The sequence below is a fragment of the Talpa occidentalis genome, unplaced genomic scaffold (genome assembly GCF_014898055.3).
Source record: "Talpa occidentalis isolate TD23 unplaced genomic scaffold, MPIMG_talOcc4v2.1 talOcc4.15, whole genome shotgun sequence".
NCBI classification, from domain to species: domain Eukaryota; kingdom Metazoa; phylum Chordata; class Mammalia; order Eulipotyphla; family Talpidae; genus Talpa; species Talpa occidentalis.
Window position 1 is genome coordinate 55,259,831 of NW_023601543.1, and position 14,692 is coordinate 55,274,522.

General features: G+C 39.2%; 1 protein-coding gene across 1 annotated transcript; it reads left to right on the forward strand.

Moving 5' to 3' along the window:
- The first annotated feature begins 1,069 nt into the window (after positions 1-1,069).
- Positions 1,070-3,637, forward strand: GSPT2 (G1 to S phase transition 2). The gene is made up of 2 exons (XM_037513057.2): positions 1,070-1,226; positions 1,333-3,637. The coding sequence occupies exon 2, from the start codon at positions 1,344-1,346 to the stop codon at positions 3,225-3,227; it is 1,884 nt and encodes a 627-aa protein (XP_037368954.1). The 5' UTR covers positions 1,070-1,226; positions 1,333-1,343; the 3' UTR covers positions 3,228-3,637.
- Positions 3,638-14,692: the final 11,055 nt, after the last annotated feature.

A 14,692-nucleotide genomic window follows, 5' to 3' on the forward strand; every position in this document is an offset into this window, starting at 1 on the left:
TGCACCAAGTCCATTTTTTACTAGCTATGTGATGTTCACTCAGCCTCTCTAAACCTCTACTTCTGATTTGTAAAGTAAAGCTGTAAGACTACCTTCCTCACAGAATATGGGAAATTAGAGAATCCATGGAAAATAATTGAAATATGACCCATACCTAGGTAACATTCAACAAAAGTGAGTTATCATTAGACAGATGCAGTTCAACTAGGACATACAGACAGAGGATATGGAGAGTTTAAGAAAACAAACAAACATGTTTTCTCCAATAGTATTGATGGTGGTGGTACTGAGACTACTATATGTGAGCAGGGTCCCAGGTCCCCAGAATGAGGGAGGAAAGCCTGTGAACCCAGGGTTTATCCTGGAGAGGTGCTGGTCAAGGGAGCCGGTAAACCCAGAGTATAGTTGGTTAGAATAACACAAGTGATCTGAGTTCAGTGCTTGTCTGTGTGACCCACACCAGCGTCACAGACCAGCCATTGTCCAGGCACCTGCATATAAAGTAACTGAAAATGTTGTAGGCTGCACAGCTCCATTGGGACGGAGCTCTCCTTGGGAATTTCTTCTAGGCAGACAGCCAGAGTGCCTAACCAGGAAAGAAGTGAGAGCCCTATCCTTACATCACAGAAACCATCAGCAAAAGTTACAGCCTTACAGGGACCTGTTGGAAAAGGGAAACTCAAAAGGCCTCCGGGTTTCAAATTAATGAGTGAACTTAAGTCGCATTCCCTAAATCCAGCTACACCTTCACGTATTTCATGAGTGCCTCCTTAGTCACTAATTTCTTCCTCGGGTTGTTGGGTTTCTGGGCCTGTAATCCTATCCTGCCTCCATTCATTCAATAGGAATTTTCATTTTTACTTGAATCTTGAAGACCTGTAAATCAGGTGTGCCTATCTAGATTTTATGATTAGATTATGCCCAAATTGCGTTCCCAGAAAGTGTGAACAAAAATGAATGGAAATTTTCATTCAAAAAAAAAAAAAAATCATGCTTTTGGACTTTGCCCATGCCTGAGCGCTAAGGGGGCCAAGCATACGGGTGGCAGCGAGGGGTCAATCCGCGCCTCGCGCAGGGTCGGCGGTGGAGGAGTCGGAAGTGGTTGGGGTTTGGGGGAGGAGATCCGCTTACACACAAGAGGAGAGGGCTGAGCCGCCATATCTGCCACTGCCGCCGCAGCTGCGAATGCAGTGTCGGGATTTCGCTGCCTCGGCGCTGCTGCTAAGGTTCGTGTCTCTCCCCCTCGGCCCCTCGCTCTTGCTACCTTAGCCCCTCCGGCCCTGCGCGCTCTTTCTGGCCCGCTGACCCCGCTCCCTTCCCGCCGCCCATCAGGTCCCCAGACCATGGATCCCGGCAGCAGCAGCAGCGACTCGGCACCCGACTGCTGGGACCAGGTGGACATGGAAATCCCGGGTCCGGCCCCGAGCGGGGACCGAGCCTCCTCTGTGGTGGCCGCGGCCCAGCGCGAGCACCTCAGCTCAGCCTTCAGCCGGCAGCTCAACGTCAACGCCAAACCCTTCGTGCCTAATGTACACGCCGCGGAGTTCGTGCCGTCCTTCCTGCGGGGCCCGGCCCAGCCGCAGAGACCCCCGACCGACACCACCGGCATGGATGAGACCTGCACCGGCGCGGGAGACCCTCAAGGTAAAAGTCTTTTACGGGGGGCACCTGTGGAACATTCCAAGGAGGAGCAGTTAGTGTTGCGTGAAGGTTCCAATTCAGCGGTTACCATGGAACTTTCAGAACCTGTTGTAAAAAATGGAGAGGTGGAGATGGTCCTGGAAGAGTCATGGGAGCATAATAACGAAGTAAGTGAAGCCGAACCCGGGGGTAGCTCCTTAGGGGATTCAGGGCCCCCAGAAGAAAGTGGCCAGGAAATGATGGAGAAGGAGGAAATGAAAAAACCTAAGTCTGTGGCCGTACCCGTAGGTGCTCCCAAGAAAGAACACGTAAATGTGGTATTCATTGGGCATGTAGACGCTGGCAAGTCCACCATTGGAGGACAAATAATGTTTCTGACAGGGATGGTTGACAAAAGGACACTTGAGAAATATGAAAGAGAAGCTAAAGAAAAAAACAGAGAAACTTGGTATCTGTCCTGGGCCTTAGATACAAATCAGGAAGAACGAGACAAGGGGAAAACAGTAGAAGTGGGTCGTGCCTATTTTGAAACTGAAAAGAAGCATTTCACAATTTTAGATGCCCCTGGTCACAAGAGTTTTGTCCCAAATATGATTGGTGGTGCTTCTCAAGCTGATTTGGCTGTACTGGTAATTTCTGCCAGGAAAGGAGAATTTGAAACTGGATTTGAAAAAGGTGGGCAGACCAGAGAACATGCGATGCTGGCAAAAACGGCAGGGGTAAAGCATTTAATAGTGCTTATTAATAAGATGGATGACCCCACAGTCAGTTGGAGCAGCGAGAGATATGAAGAATGTAAAGAGAAACTGGTGCCCTTTTTGAAAAAAGTTGGCTTCAGTCCCAAAAAGGACATTCACTTCATGCCCTGCTCAGGGCTGACCGGGGCAAATATTAAAGAGCAGTCAGATTTCTGCCCTTGGTACACTGGATTGCCATTTATTCCATATTTGGATAATTTGCCAAACTTCAACAGATCAATTGATGGACCGATTAGACTGCCAATTGTGGATAAGTACAAAGATATGGGCACCGTAGTCCTGGGAAAGCTGGAATCAGGATCCATTTTTAAAGGTCAGCAGCTTGTGATGATGCCAAACAAGCACAATGTGGAAGTTCTTGGAATCCTTTCCGATGATGCTGAAACTGACTATGTAGCCCCAGGTGAGAACCTTAAAATCAGACTGAAAGGAATTGAAGAAGAAGAGATTCTTCCAGGATTCATACTTTGTGACCCGAGTAATCTGTGCCACTCTGGACGCACATTTGATGTTCAGATAGTGATCATTGAGCACAAGTCCATCATCTGCCCGGGTTATAATGCGGTGCTGCACATTCATACATGTATTGAGGAAGTTGAAATAACAGCCTTAATCTCCTTGGTAGACAAAAAATCAGGAGAAAAAAGTAAGACACGACCCCGCTTTGTGAAACAAGACCAAGTGTGCATTGCCCGTTTAAGGACTGCAGGAACTATCTGCCTTGAGACATTCAAAGATTTTCCTCAAATGGGTCGTTTTACTTTAAGAGATGAGGGTAAGACCATCGCAATTGGAAAAGTTCTGAAACTAGTCCCGGAGAAGGACTAAGCATTTCTCCTGATGTTACTGCACAATACTGTGAGAATTGGCTACAATAAAGTTCATCTTCTCTTATTTAGTGCCCATTGACTTTTCCATCTTTTGCAAACAAATTTAATAGCAAAAATCTATGTTTTGTGAGCTTTCTCATGTTGAGATCTCAGTTATGTCACTGTTGAATTTACCTTACAAGTTCCCTTTTCCTATACCATTCTGCTTCTGTGGACAGACCCAGTAATAGCTTTGTAAGTGATGTGGATGTAATTGATACAACAATGAAAAATTAATATATTTTTTAATTTTTCATTTTCCTTAGGATATTTAGACAAACCCTGTTCCACGCAGACCAAACTGAGTGTGTCCGTGTGTGTGTACATGTTAAAAAGACAACTAACGTGAATAAAATATTCCATTTGAAACTTACTGGTATTGTAAATGCTTTTGCATAATCCCTTCAATTTGCATTTAATATTTTTCAATTAGTTTTTTTAACTTTCTCAAGATATTGCATACCTTTCATTACTTGGGCTTTTAAAGAGTGTCCTCCACTCACTGGAGGCTTTCACAAACAATGCACAAGTGTGAATTAAAGGAAGAATTTTAATTTTGAAAAACAACTTATTTTAGGGCTCTTCCCACTGAACTTTGTTTTTTGTGTCCCAGGTTCAGTCAATAAAAGAAATCTTCTGCTTCCCCAGTTGTGATTTGAAAAAGAAAGGCTCAGGCTGCCTGCCAGGCCTAATGTTGAGGATGGCCAATTACAGATATACCTGGGGATCTAGACCATGTGGTAATTGGAGTCACCTCTGTACTCCATCATCTTAATACATACACCCCTTTATTTTGTTCATCATGAGATGACATGGGCTACAGCACAGTAAGGGGTGCATGGCTATTAAAACAATAAATACTTTCAAGCGGCTTTAAGTCATCTATTAAAAAGTAAGGACAAGGGAGGGACCTGAGCTGGGAAATGAGACCATTCGGCCCTTCTGTTCAGTGCTTGGGGTTAGGAGCGGTGGAATGGCATTTACATAGATAACCACCCACTCTTGAGATCAGGCGAACTCGAAGAAAACACCAACTGTGGATCCTGAAGTGGCCACTGATGGCTGGGAGAGCCACCTTGTCACCTGCGCTATTGGCAGCTGCAAGTACTTAACGTCTTGGTAAGTGGGTAGAGGCCTAATATAAACACCTGTGCACTGGCAGGCAGAGACAATACCTCACACTCCTGGGCTTATTGAACAGGATTGAAGGCTGCTGCCAGAACACCCTGGGGCCATGCTTGAGTAAAGGCAGTGTCCTCCTCTAAGATCCCCTTGTCTATGTAGCCCTGTACCTCCAGGATGTCTAACCTGTCAGAGATAGCCCTGGGCTTGTCACAGCATCAAAAGCCTACTTCTGTGAGTCATCCATAGATTTCTTCAGTGCATCCACATGGGAAATGAATTTTACTTGTCATATATCAGCTAACCTGATCCACAGGGATGCACCTCATATTGCCTTGGACTCAGTCCTTTAATAATTAGACTCTTACCAGTGGAATGTTTCATCTTACCTCTATGCTCTGAACTTTGTACAAAATACAGAACAATAATGTGCTTACTATAAGTTTTGCCCTGGCAGCACTTATTTTTTTTTTTTGATTCATCAATCTCATTGTTTTTGCAATTTTAGTCATTTACCAGTAAGATGGTTGTGTATGTCTTCCACTAACAGGCCACAAGCCAGGACAGAGCACTTTTCTAATCCAATTTAGGTAATTTCCCATCGAACCCTGGCTCCTAAATGTCTTCTTACTCATTAGCCAGTTGTACAGCAATTTCTCTACCAGGAACTCTTAACTATTAAAAGAAAACCCTCGGAGAGTAGAACATAAATCTTTGGAAGCAGATTTTAAAAACCAGTTCTCAGTGACAAGCGGATCATCCAGGTGACTGGTTGTAGACACAGGGTCTTTAGGAAATTAAATATAAACTCATGGTAACATTTTTTTCTCACTTCCTCGTCACCTGTTATAGTTCTTAATGTCTGGTGGTGGTCTCCAAAACTGCAAATTGGGACCACTCACAAATATAGAATGAGTTTCCCCAGGGCATACAGAGCATTGTACTTTCAGATGTTCTCTATTACCTCCAATTCAGACCAGTTTAACTGTGGTGAGAGCTTCATCTCAAATTCCTAGCAACCGAGATGGTGTAGAATCTCCCCATGTCTGACTGCATACATTATGAACTTCCTATTTCAGACTTTCTCAATTAAGTGGCTATCCACTGACTCTTAGCAGCTTTTCTGCTGAGGCTTTTCCTTTACATTGCATGACAAATCTGAAATTTAGGGAAAAGGGCCAATTTATGTTGTACATTAGCAAAGACCCAAGAAGGGAAAAAAAAGGGAAAGCTTGGGTTGGGTAGAAGCTAGCAGATGTCCACAATGCTCACTTTGAGCATCTTTCTCTGATACCCAGGACAATTGTCAGTGCTTTTAATATCCACTGCAGTTACTGTTCCTATCTTCCAAAGACTTATCTTTTCTCAAAATAGATCCTCTTTTCATAATAGCATGCTTCTGCTTTACTATAGTGCAAGAACTTGCTCTTTTAAAAGTTTGTTTATAAACATTTTGCAGTACAAATATTCAATTCATTCATTCCGGTTAAAATGTACTGTTTAGCAGTAGGGGAATGATCACTTACCTTTTCGTGGCCATTAAGGAAACTAAGAATCACAGATATTCTGCCAAAACCTGAGCACTGAACATGTCCACATTGACCTGTTTTCATGTTCGATATTTTTTTTCTAGTTTTTGTTAAGACTATTGGCCTATTCTCATTTGTCCCAATTGTTTTATGATATCTGCTCATGGTTGGCCAGTGTGGGGAAGGAAACTTGATCCAACATTTCTCACCAGGGACATCACTATTTCCATGGAGTGGGGAGAGTGACTTGTCTTACAATTTGGGAGAGGCCTTTTCAAACACCCAATATGTTAATAATTGTTGACATATCACCAAAATCAACAAGGGAAAAGGAAAAAAGAAGACCCTGTAAATGAACATGCCACATATGAGCAGAAAAAGGAGAAAAAAATGCCTTACACACAAGAGCACAGCTTAGGATTTTACTTTAAGCCCTATAGAGTATTTAATATTGGCTTCCCTGACAGTTCTCTCCTGACTTGACAATACCAGATTGTTTTACAGGAAATTTGTCTTAATTTGGAGGGATTCTCTTTTTATTCACTTACCCTTAAAAAGAATGCAAAAGGGGCTTCAGCAAAGCCTCTTATTTTCTACTCACATTAATATTAAGCAATCAGAACTTATATGCACAGATAATTTGCAGACATATCTCAAGCCCTCTAAAGAAGACACCTCTCTGATTGCTGAACTTCAAAAGTCCAAGCAAGAAAATATTGAATACTATTCCCCAGTTTTAGCATGAGAGGAGAAAAAAAAAAATTTGTCCACCATTATCAGGCAATCCTGTCACTGTATCTCTCACAGGCTGTGGTATATATCCAATATGTATCCAATTATAGCTTTTCCTTCACGTATGAGGCTCTGAGTAAAAGGCTTTCTCTAGTCTTTAATAGAGACATAGATGAATTATCTCCTGAGACCTTTTTTTGCTAGTTTACCAGCCTATCAGTTACCTTCTGCTACATTAATAAATTTGCAGAAGAATACATCATCATATAGCACTTGACTAAGCAAAACTCCAAATGGCTTCTGCAGGTTTATCTGACAGTCCCAGAATTAAAGGTTAGTGTTTGCTTTCCACTTTTATATTTCTTTTTGCACCTTGTTTTAATTGATGCTCAGATGACATACATTATTTAGCTTCCTAAACTGCTTTAAATTCTTTTGCCAATTTGGAAGGGTATAAACGAATAGATCAAATAAAATGTTTTAATACATTTAAAAAAAAAACATCTAGATCCTGTGTGGTGCTAATGACAGAATTCTCCATTTGTTTTTCTATGCATTTTGACCTAAAAAGAAATCTGCTTTAAGAAGGCAGATGAGCCACGAACATGTACTTAATACACTTAAGAAGAAAATACAGGGAATTGAAGGGAAGAAGATATATCTAAGGAAGTCCTAAATTTAAATGATGGTAATTCAGTACAGATGAGAGGTGACTTCAAAAGATCCTGGTGGTGAGTAAAACATAGTGACCAAAAGTTGGCATAACTGAAGAAAAAATGTTTGCCTCCATGAACGACACATTATTCAAACTCTAAAGGGAAGCTGGGGGCATGAGAAAGGTCATATCGATTTCCTAGGAGAATCTGAGCTGGGCTCGCAGGTAACTGGGGGACAAATACACAGCAGATTAATTTTGTAAGACAAAGAGATCAAAACTGTTGACAATAATGGCAGCAAGGCAGGCGACTCTGAGGATGTTGACATTGTCAAGTCGTGCAGACCCCCTGAATATTGAGTGTCAGCGCCATGCTGTCTACCAGTGCCTACTGAGTTAGTGGGATCCAGGGTACTGGAGACTGGTTGGAGATAAAATGAAGGGCAAGTTCTGCTCTGGGTCACTCTAGGACCCCAAACTCTGCCAGAATATCCCATCATCAGAGCAGTGGTCATAATCAAAATATGTCCCTACCTTGACATACAATATACCTAGCATAGTGGTGAGCAAGATTTCACTCCTGTGGAATACAGAGAATCAAAATGAAGGAACCAACAAAAATAAAGCAAAACAAACTCTAGAAATATGACAGCGGAATTGAGACTACTATAGGGGGAGGATGAGTAGGGTGGAAACAAAGGATGGGGTCAATGGCCTGTGGTAAAGGACTATAGGTGCTTTGGTGGCAGGTGTGATGTGAACTGAGGAAGGTGAACCTATTCCCCTAAATCACATGCAATGTTACCTTAATGAAAAAAAAATGTTAGTGTGGACTTCTTTCCCTTCCCATGCTTATGTTTCCAACAGTGATTTTGGTTAAGTCAGAAGAGGGGCTCTAGGCCATCACAGAGGGATATAGTAATGCACTGTGAAGCCACCAATCAGAACTCTGAATAAGTCACCTCACTCGGTCTCTGAGTCTCTAGTCCCTGCTGCATAACATGGAGATAAATACAGTTACCTCCTTTAGAGGCCTGTGTGAGCACTGAAAACAGCAGTGGACATGAAAGTGGTGGAAACAGTCTGTGGCTCAGTCCTAGAGAGCTTACTCCCCTCAGTGCTTGCTTACTCCTTATTAGCCTTTGACTTTTTTTTTAAAGATTTATTTATTTATTTTATACAAGAACCAGGGTACAGGCCAGATGCGTGGGAGGGTGAGAAGATTCACCAGAGACAGAGTGGGGAGCAGAACAGGCAGACTGACTGAAATACACTGCTGAGGGGAGCAGCGAGCGAGACAGGAGAGGTCTGCCGCGCCATGTGGGACCCTCGCTGGCCGGCCAGGATTGAACCGGCGCTGCAGAAGCTGCGGACAGCTTCACAGCGCTGCACTCAACTGCCTGTGCCACCAGGGGAGGCTCTGACTGTGTTTTTGACCCCACGAGCCCTACTTCTCCTACTCACTGAATTTGTTGCTATCTGACCATAGGACACCCTTCCTATCAATGTCCTTCCTACAAATGGTTAAAAAAAAAAAAAAGATTTTTTGAAAGAAGCAACATTTCCAATCTGGGAGGGGAGGGAGACCCAGAATTTCTCCAATTCATTCATGGCTATCACATTCCTCTTTGTCACATGACGGTCTTTCCAGTCTCTTCTGCACCTAATGGCCATGTGACCCAGTTCTGCCCATGATGTATATAGGAAATATGTTGGGGACTTCTATAGGAAAAGCTGTTTCTTAGAAGGCTATCTGTGAGAGAAGAGGATGATGGTTTTGGAATGTGATAGAGATGTCTAGAGCATTTGCCACTATATTGTGACACACTTGTGGTCACAGAGTCAACCTACTGAAAATGGTTGAGCAGGAAGATGGAAGTTGTGGTATCTTCAAGCAGCTGAACCAACTCAAGCCTGCTTTAAGATTAATCACAAGAGGGCCTCCCTGGTGGCACAGGCATTGAGCGCCACACTGTGAAGCTGTCGCAGCCTCTGCAGCGCGGGTTTCATCCCGGCCGGCCAGTGAGAATCCCACATGGCGAGGCAGACCTCTCCTGTCTCGTTCCCTGCTCCCCTCAGGAGTGTCCTTCATCAATCTGCCTGTTCTATTCCCCGCTCAGTCTCTGGTGAATCCTCTCCCCCTCCCATGCATCTGGCCTGTACCCCGGTTCTTGTATAAATAAATAAATCTTAAAAAAAAAGATTTACCACAAGAGAACAAAAAATATACCACTATCTCTAAACCTTAGCCGCACAGTAGAGTCATTTTGAAAGTAATTTCAAATGAATTTCAAATAAGTAGCCAGGGAAATATGAAAAACCTTATACCATATCCAGAAATCCTGATTAATTAGTCTCTACTATGACTTGGAGCAATTTAAAAAAGAAAAGCTTTCTGTTATAGCATCTGATAACATGACAAGATGTAATTTTGTGAAGAACTCATGTAGTTCTCACACAGCTTCAACAATTAAGAACTCGGGATTAATATTTCATCTACGTACCCACCCACTTCTCTCCACCCACAGGTTATTTTGAAAGTGATCCTAAACATCTTATTACTTAAAAATATTTTATTATTGATCGCTAAAAAACACTGATACTTTAAAAATATAAGCACAATAAATTATCACATGTAAAAAGTAAGTATAATTTCTAACTATTCGTTTCTCTTTTAAGTTTTCCTATTGTTTCACGAATATTTATTTATTTGAAATTTAACTTTTTACTCAAGCTTCAGTTTACTTACATGCATTATAAATTGGTAATCTTCCTCCTCTTAAGTCTCTTTCAATCTGTAGTTTGTCCCTTCTCTTTTGTTTTTCTTATAAATTGTGTGTTGAAGCAACTATAAACCAGGGAGGGGAGTGGGGAGAGGAAGGACTAGAGTCAAACTAAGGGGGGGTGCAATTGTATGGGGAATATAACCATAATGAAAATGCATACATTGTGCAAAGATGAAAAATGATGTAAGAATTATATAAAATAAAATATTTAAAAAAAATAAAATGTGTGTTGAAGAATTTGGGTCCTTTATTCTCTAAAGTTTTATACAGCCTGGATTTGCTAGCATCCTCTCTGTCATTATTTGATATGTTCCTCTGTCTCTGGAAAAGGATTGTAAGAGTGGCTTCATTAGATTCAAGTGTTTTTTTTCTTTTCTTGAACAAGAATACCTCATGTGTAAAGCTGCATACTTCCATCTGGAGACACAAAATGTCTGGTTCTCTTATTTTTATGGTGTCAGCAGATACTGGTGATTATAGCCTAGATCCAATGTTTTATTACAGATTGTAAAATGAAAGTATTCCATTTATCCTTCCTATTTATTAGGAGAATATTTCTCTCTAAAGAGAATCTTTCCCTCATTAATTATTTGGTAACACAGTAGATGTGCAAATGGAAGGGTAATTATTTGATTCTTCTATTTACCAGTTCTAAAATTATTAATTTATTCTCTAGCACTTTTAATGGGTGACCACACACCACAGGCATATTTTAGAATCACAATGAATATAATATTTAAACACACTTAGTGTTTAAATCGACCTAATTATTATTCTTTCAGATGCTAACAAGGTCCCATTTTTAGGTATTCAGGCTCTTCAGATTAGCTCCTGAATTCTTTTTATAGCACTCACCTTTCTTTTTTTCTGGTACATTAAGTTCAAGACTTACCTTATACATTTCCATCAATCAACTAATTCATTATGTTCTTGACTCATTTTTTAGTGGAAAATTATTTTTAAAGAGTAAAATGTTGGTGCTTGGCTGCATGCTACTGAGTCAACATGGTTTCTAGTGCTTTGTAGGGTACAGAGTTAAGAAATATGCCCCTTTTTAAGAGCAAAATGCAGTTGTCCCTTGAGCAACACGGATTTGACCCTATGGGCCCTCCTATACATTAAGTTTTTTTTTTTTTTTTTTTTTTTTTTTTTTTTTTTTTTATCCCTAGGTGCCACATTCACCGATTCAACTAATCATGGATTTCAGTTGGTTGAAGCCACAGATGTAGAATCCACCTCTATGGAGGGCTTATACATTATACTTGAATTTTCAACTGCACATGGGGTTGGCATCCCTATTCCCCACATTGCTCAAGGGTCAGCTATATATCATGAGCCTATTATGACATTTCTATTCAAATTCCAGAACGTATACTTTATGTCATTGATTCTACATCAGTATATCCTTTCCCTGAAGCCACAAGTGCTAACTTCCAATATCTCCAACAAAAGTACTCATTAGTGTTATTCCACAATTCATACCCAGTGATATTAAAAAAAAAAAACATGATAACACTACCAATAAAAATACTGATTCTGAAAACAGTTTAAAATTCTCACTAGATTTTTTGGTCCTCAGGTTGTATCTCACTAGAAATATACAGAACAAATGATTATGTTTTTAAATAATTTAAAATAGTTTCTCTGTTCAACTGGATGCTGAATAAAGTTTATCAAGTTCCTTTTTCTTTTCATTGCTTTTGTCTTACTTTGTTTTTATAAACATGTACAAAACTTACCTAATACCAAAGTTAAACCTACAAAACATATTTTAACAACATCCAATTTATTCCTCCCAGTCTATGTATAACTTCTTTCTCATATATGTTTTTTAATTTGTTGATTATCTTTCCATATATAGTCATACTCAACATGTGTGATAAGTAATAATGTGCTATACACTTTTCCCTATCTTGATTTTTTCATGTGTCAATATACCCTGAAGGGTGTTCCAAGTCAAGATATAGTAATAGTTATTTTTCTTTTTAAAAATGAATTGTTTTGAATTGTTTTACTTTACAAGTCATCTATTCTTACACATTTAACTATTCCAATGTTTGTTATAAACCCTATTGCTACAATCAACATTTTCATAGTTTCCCCATGTTTCTTTGATTTTGAGAATTGGGATTTATGCTAAATATTGCCAAATTCCTCTCCATAAGAACTTCACCATTTTGTAAGTAGTTTGTATTTTCAGCCAACTTCCCAGTGATTCTGTGGTTGTAAGAGTTGAGAGCCACAGGTTTAAGTCAGTGGTTACTGTTTTTTATTGTTATTATTTTATTTGTTTTAAGGTTTTTCTGTTATTATTGGAGTTAAGTGCACAATTCATAATTGAGAAGTTATTACTAGATCTAACACTTGTAGAGACCAGGATCTGTGCTGCATTCATCTATATGTCTACAGAGGCGAGCACAGGGGCTAGAAAAAAGCAGGTACTTATTAAGTGTTTATTGAATATTGAATGTAGTGGTGATGTGTAGTGACATCATATTTGATTGATTTCTTATAAATCAGCTACTGTGCCTGCTTCTACAAATCAGATGTTTCATTGTCTGAAGGCCTGGAGTGGGAATAATTCATTCATTATGTAGCAACATTTATTTAGAGCATACCATGTGATTAGCAGTGTTCTAGGTGCTATAGATAGACTAGAAAAGCAAAACAGGCAAAAATTGATGTCCCAAGGGGTTTATATTTTAGTAGGGAGAGAGAGATTAAAGAAAATAAGAGTTAAATATGAGGAAAACTCAATGTTAAGAAGAAAAAGCAATGTAGCAATGAGACTAACAAAGAGTTTAGCTGTGTTTAGACCTGCCTGTGCCTTTTAAGAAGGAACCCGCTTAAATGAAAGGTGACCTTTCATTGAATCCATTTTTTAAATCTATTGAGTAAATAAATACTTACTTATATTTACTAAAAGAAACTCATGTCTCAGGCTATGTACCAGTCTGCAGATTAAAACACTTCTCCCTATTCCTGTGTGTTAAGCTCCTCCCTTTCAATCCACATAAGGTGGCCCAAAAAAAGTCTGCCTGGGAAAAACTGCACTTCATTTCACATACGCAATAAGGTAGATATTCTGAATATGTATAAAAACTTTACAACTAGATAAATCTACCTTCTCAAGAACAAATGCATTCATAAAACTTTACCCTTAACCATATGCCAGGTTATAAAAAAAGTATCATAAAATTCAGAAAAGTAGAAATTAGAGAACCAGCATCCTTTTATCATAATGCAATGAGGGTAAAAGATGGTTTCAGTCTTTCCACAAGGGAATTTTTTAACTGTCTATTAAGTGTAGCAGAGTAGAACAGAAGCTTGCTGCGCCCATGACACTATTTTGAAAGTTCTTAAGTGAATGGGAGATACAAATCAAAATTGCAGCATTTAAAAAATGATCATAGAAACCCTCCATATCAAAATATATGGAATATATTTTAGCAGTTCTTACAAAAAATGTAATAGTCTTAATTACTTATATTACTTATATTAGTTATATTAATACAATTATTAAATGAAATTAAAGAATTAAATATTCATCTCTTAAAGTTAGGCAAAAAACAACAAAATAAACGAAACCACCAGGAGGCAATAATAAAGATAAAAGAAAGCATTGAAGGTATAGGAAATGGAAAAATAGTGGAAGTAAGTAGATAAAAATACTGAATTTTTAAAATGAGGAATAAGTAGAAAACACAGATATATAAAATAAGAACTGAAAAGAGAAAATATTCATTAAAACAAAAAAAAATTGCATAATAATCAAAACTTCTTTGCATAATAAATTGAAAACCTAAAATCAGAAACATGATTTCCTAGGGAAAAATTTGTTGAATATGATTTCATTTGAAGAAAAAGGAGCCCTTGTGCACTGCTGGTGGGAATGTAATTTGGTGCAGCTTCTATGGAAAATAATATGGGGATCCCTCAAAAAAATTAAGAATTGAATTACGATGTAATGCAAATACTTATCTTCTTATAGATATTTATCTGAAGAATATGAAAATACTAATTTGAAAAATATATATACATCCTTATATTTACTGCAGCAATATTCACAATAGTTAAAACACGGAAAACAAACTAAATACCATCACCATAAGACGTGGTATAATGACTCAATAGAATACTCAGTCCTTAACAAAGATGAAATCTTGCCCTTTTGGTGACAGCCTGGATGAAATTTGAGGTGATTATGTTAAGTGAAATAAGAGAAAAAGAAAAATACTGGGCAGTTTCTCAGTGGAATATAGGCTACCAGAAGGGGAAAGAGGGGTGGTTGTAAAGGGGGAAGGATCTCAGTGGACTATGGTGGAAGGTTATTGGTGCTTGGTTGGTGCACGTGGTATGATAAAATACATCTGTAGAGTGTGAGCCTATATAACTAATACATATATAGTGTTGTCAATCAACATCACCTCAATGAACATACTCTTTTAAAAAAAGAATATAAAGAAGCAAAGTAAATGAACTAACAAAACCCAACAAAAATAACTTTTAGACTCTGACAAGAGAGTGGTTACCAGAGGGGAAGTGTACAGGGGTGGGAGGAGCAGAGAGAAAGAGTCAATTTGAAGGTGGTGAGTGGTAC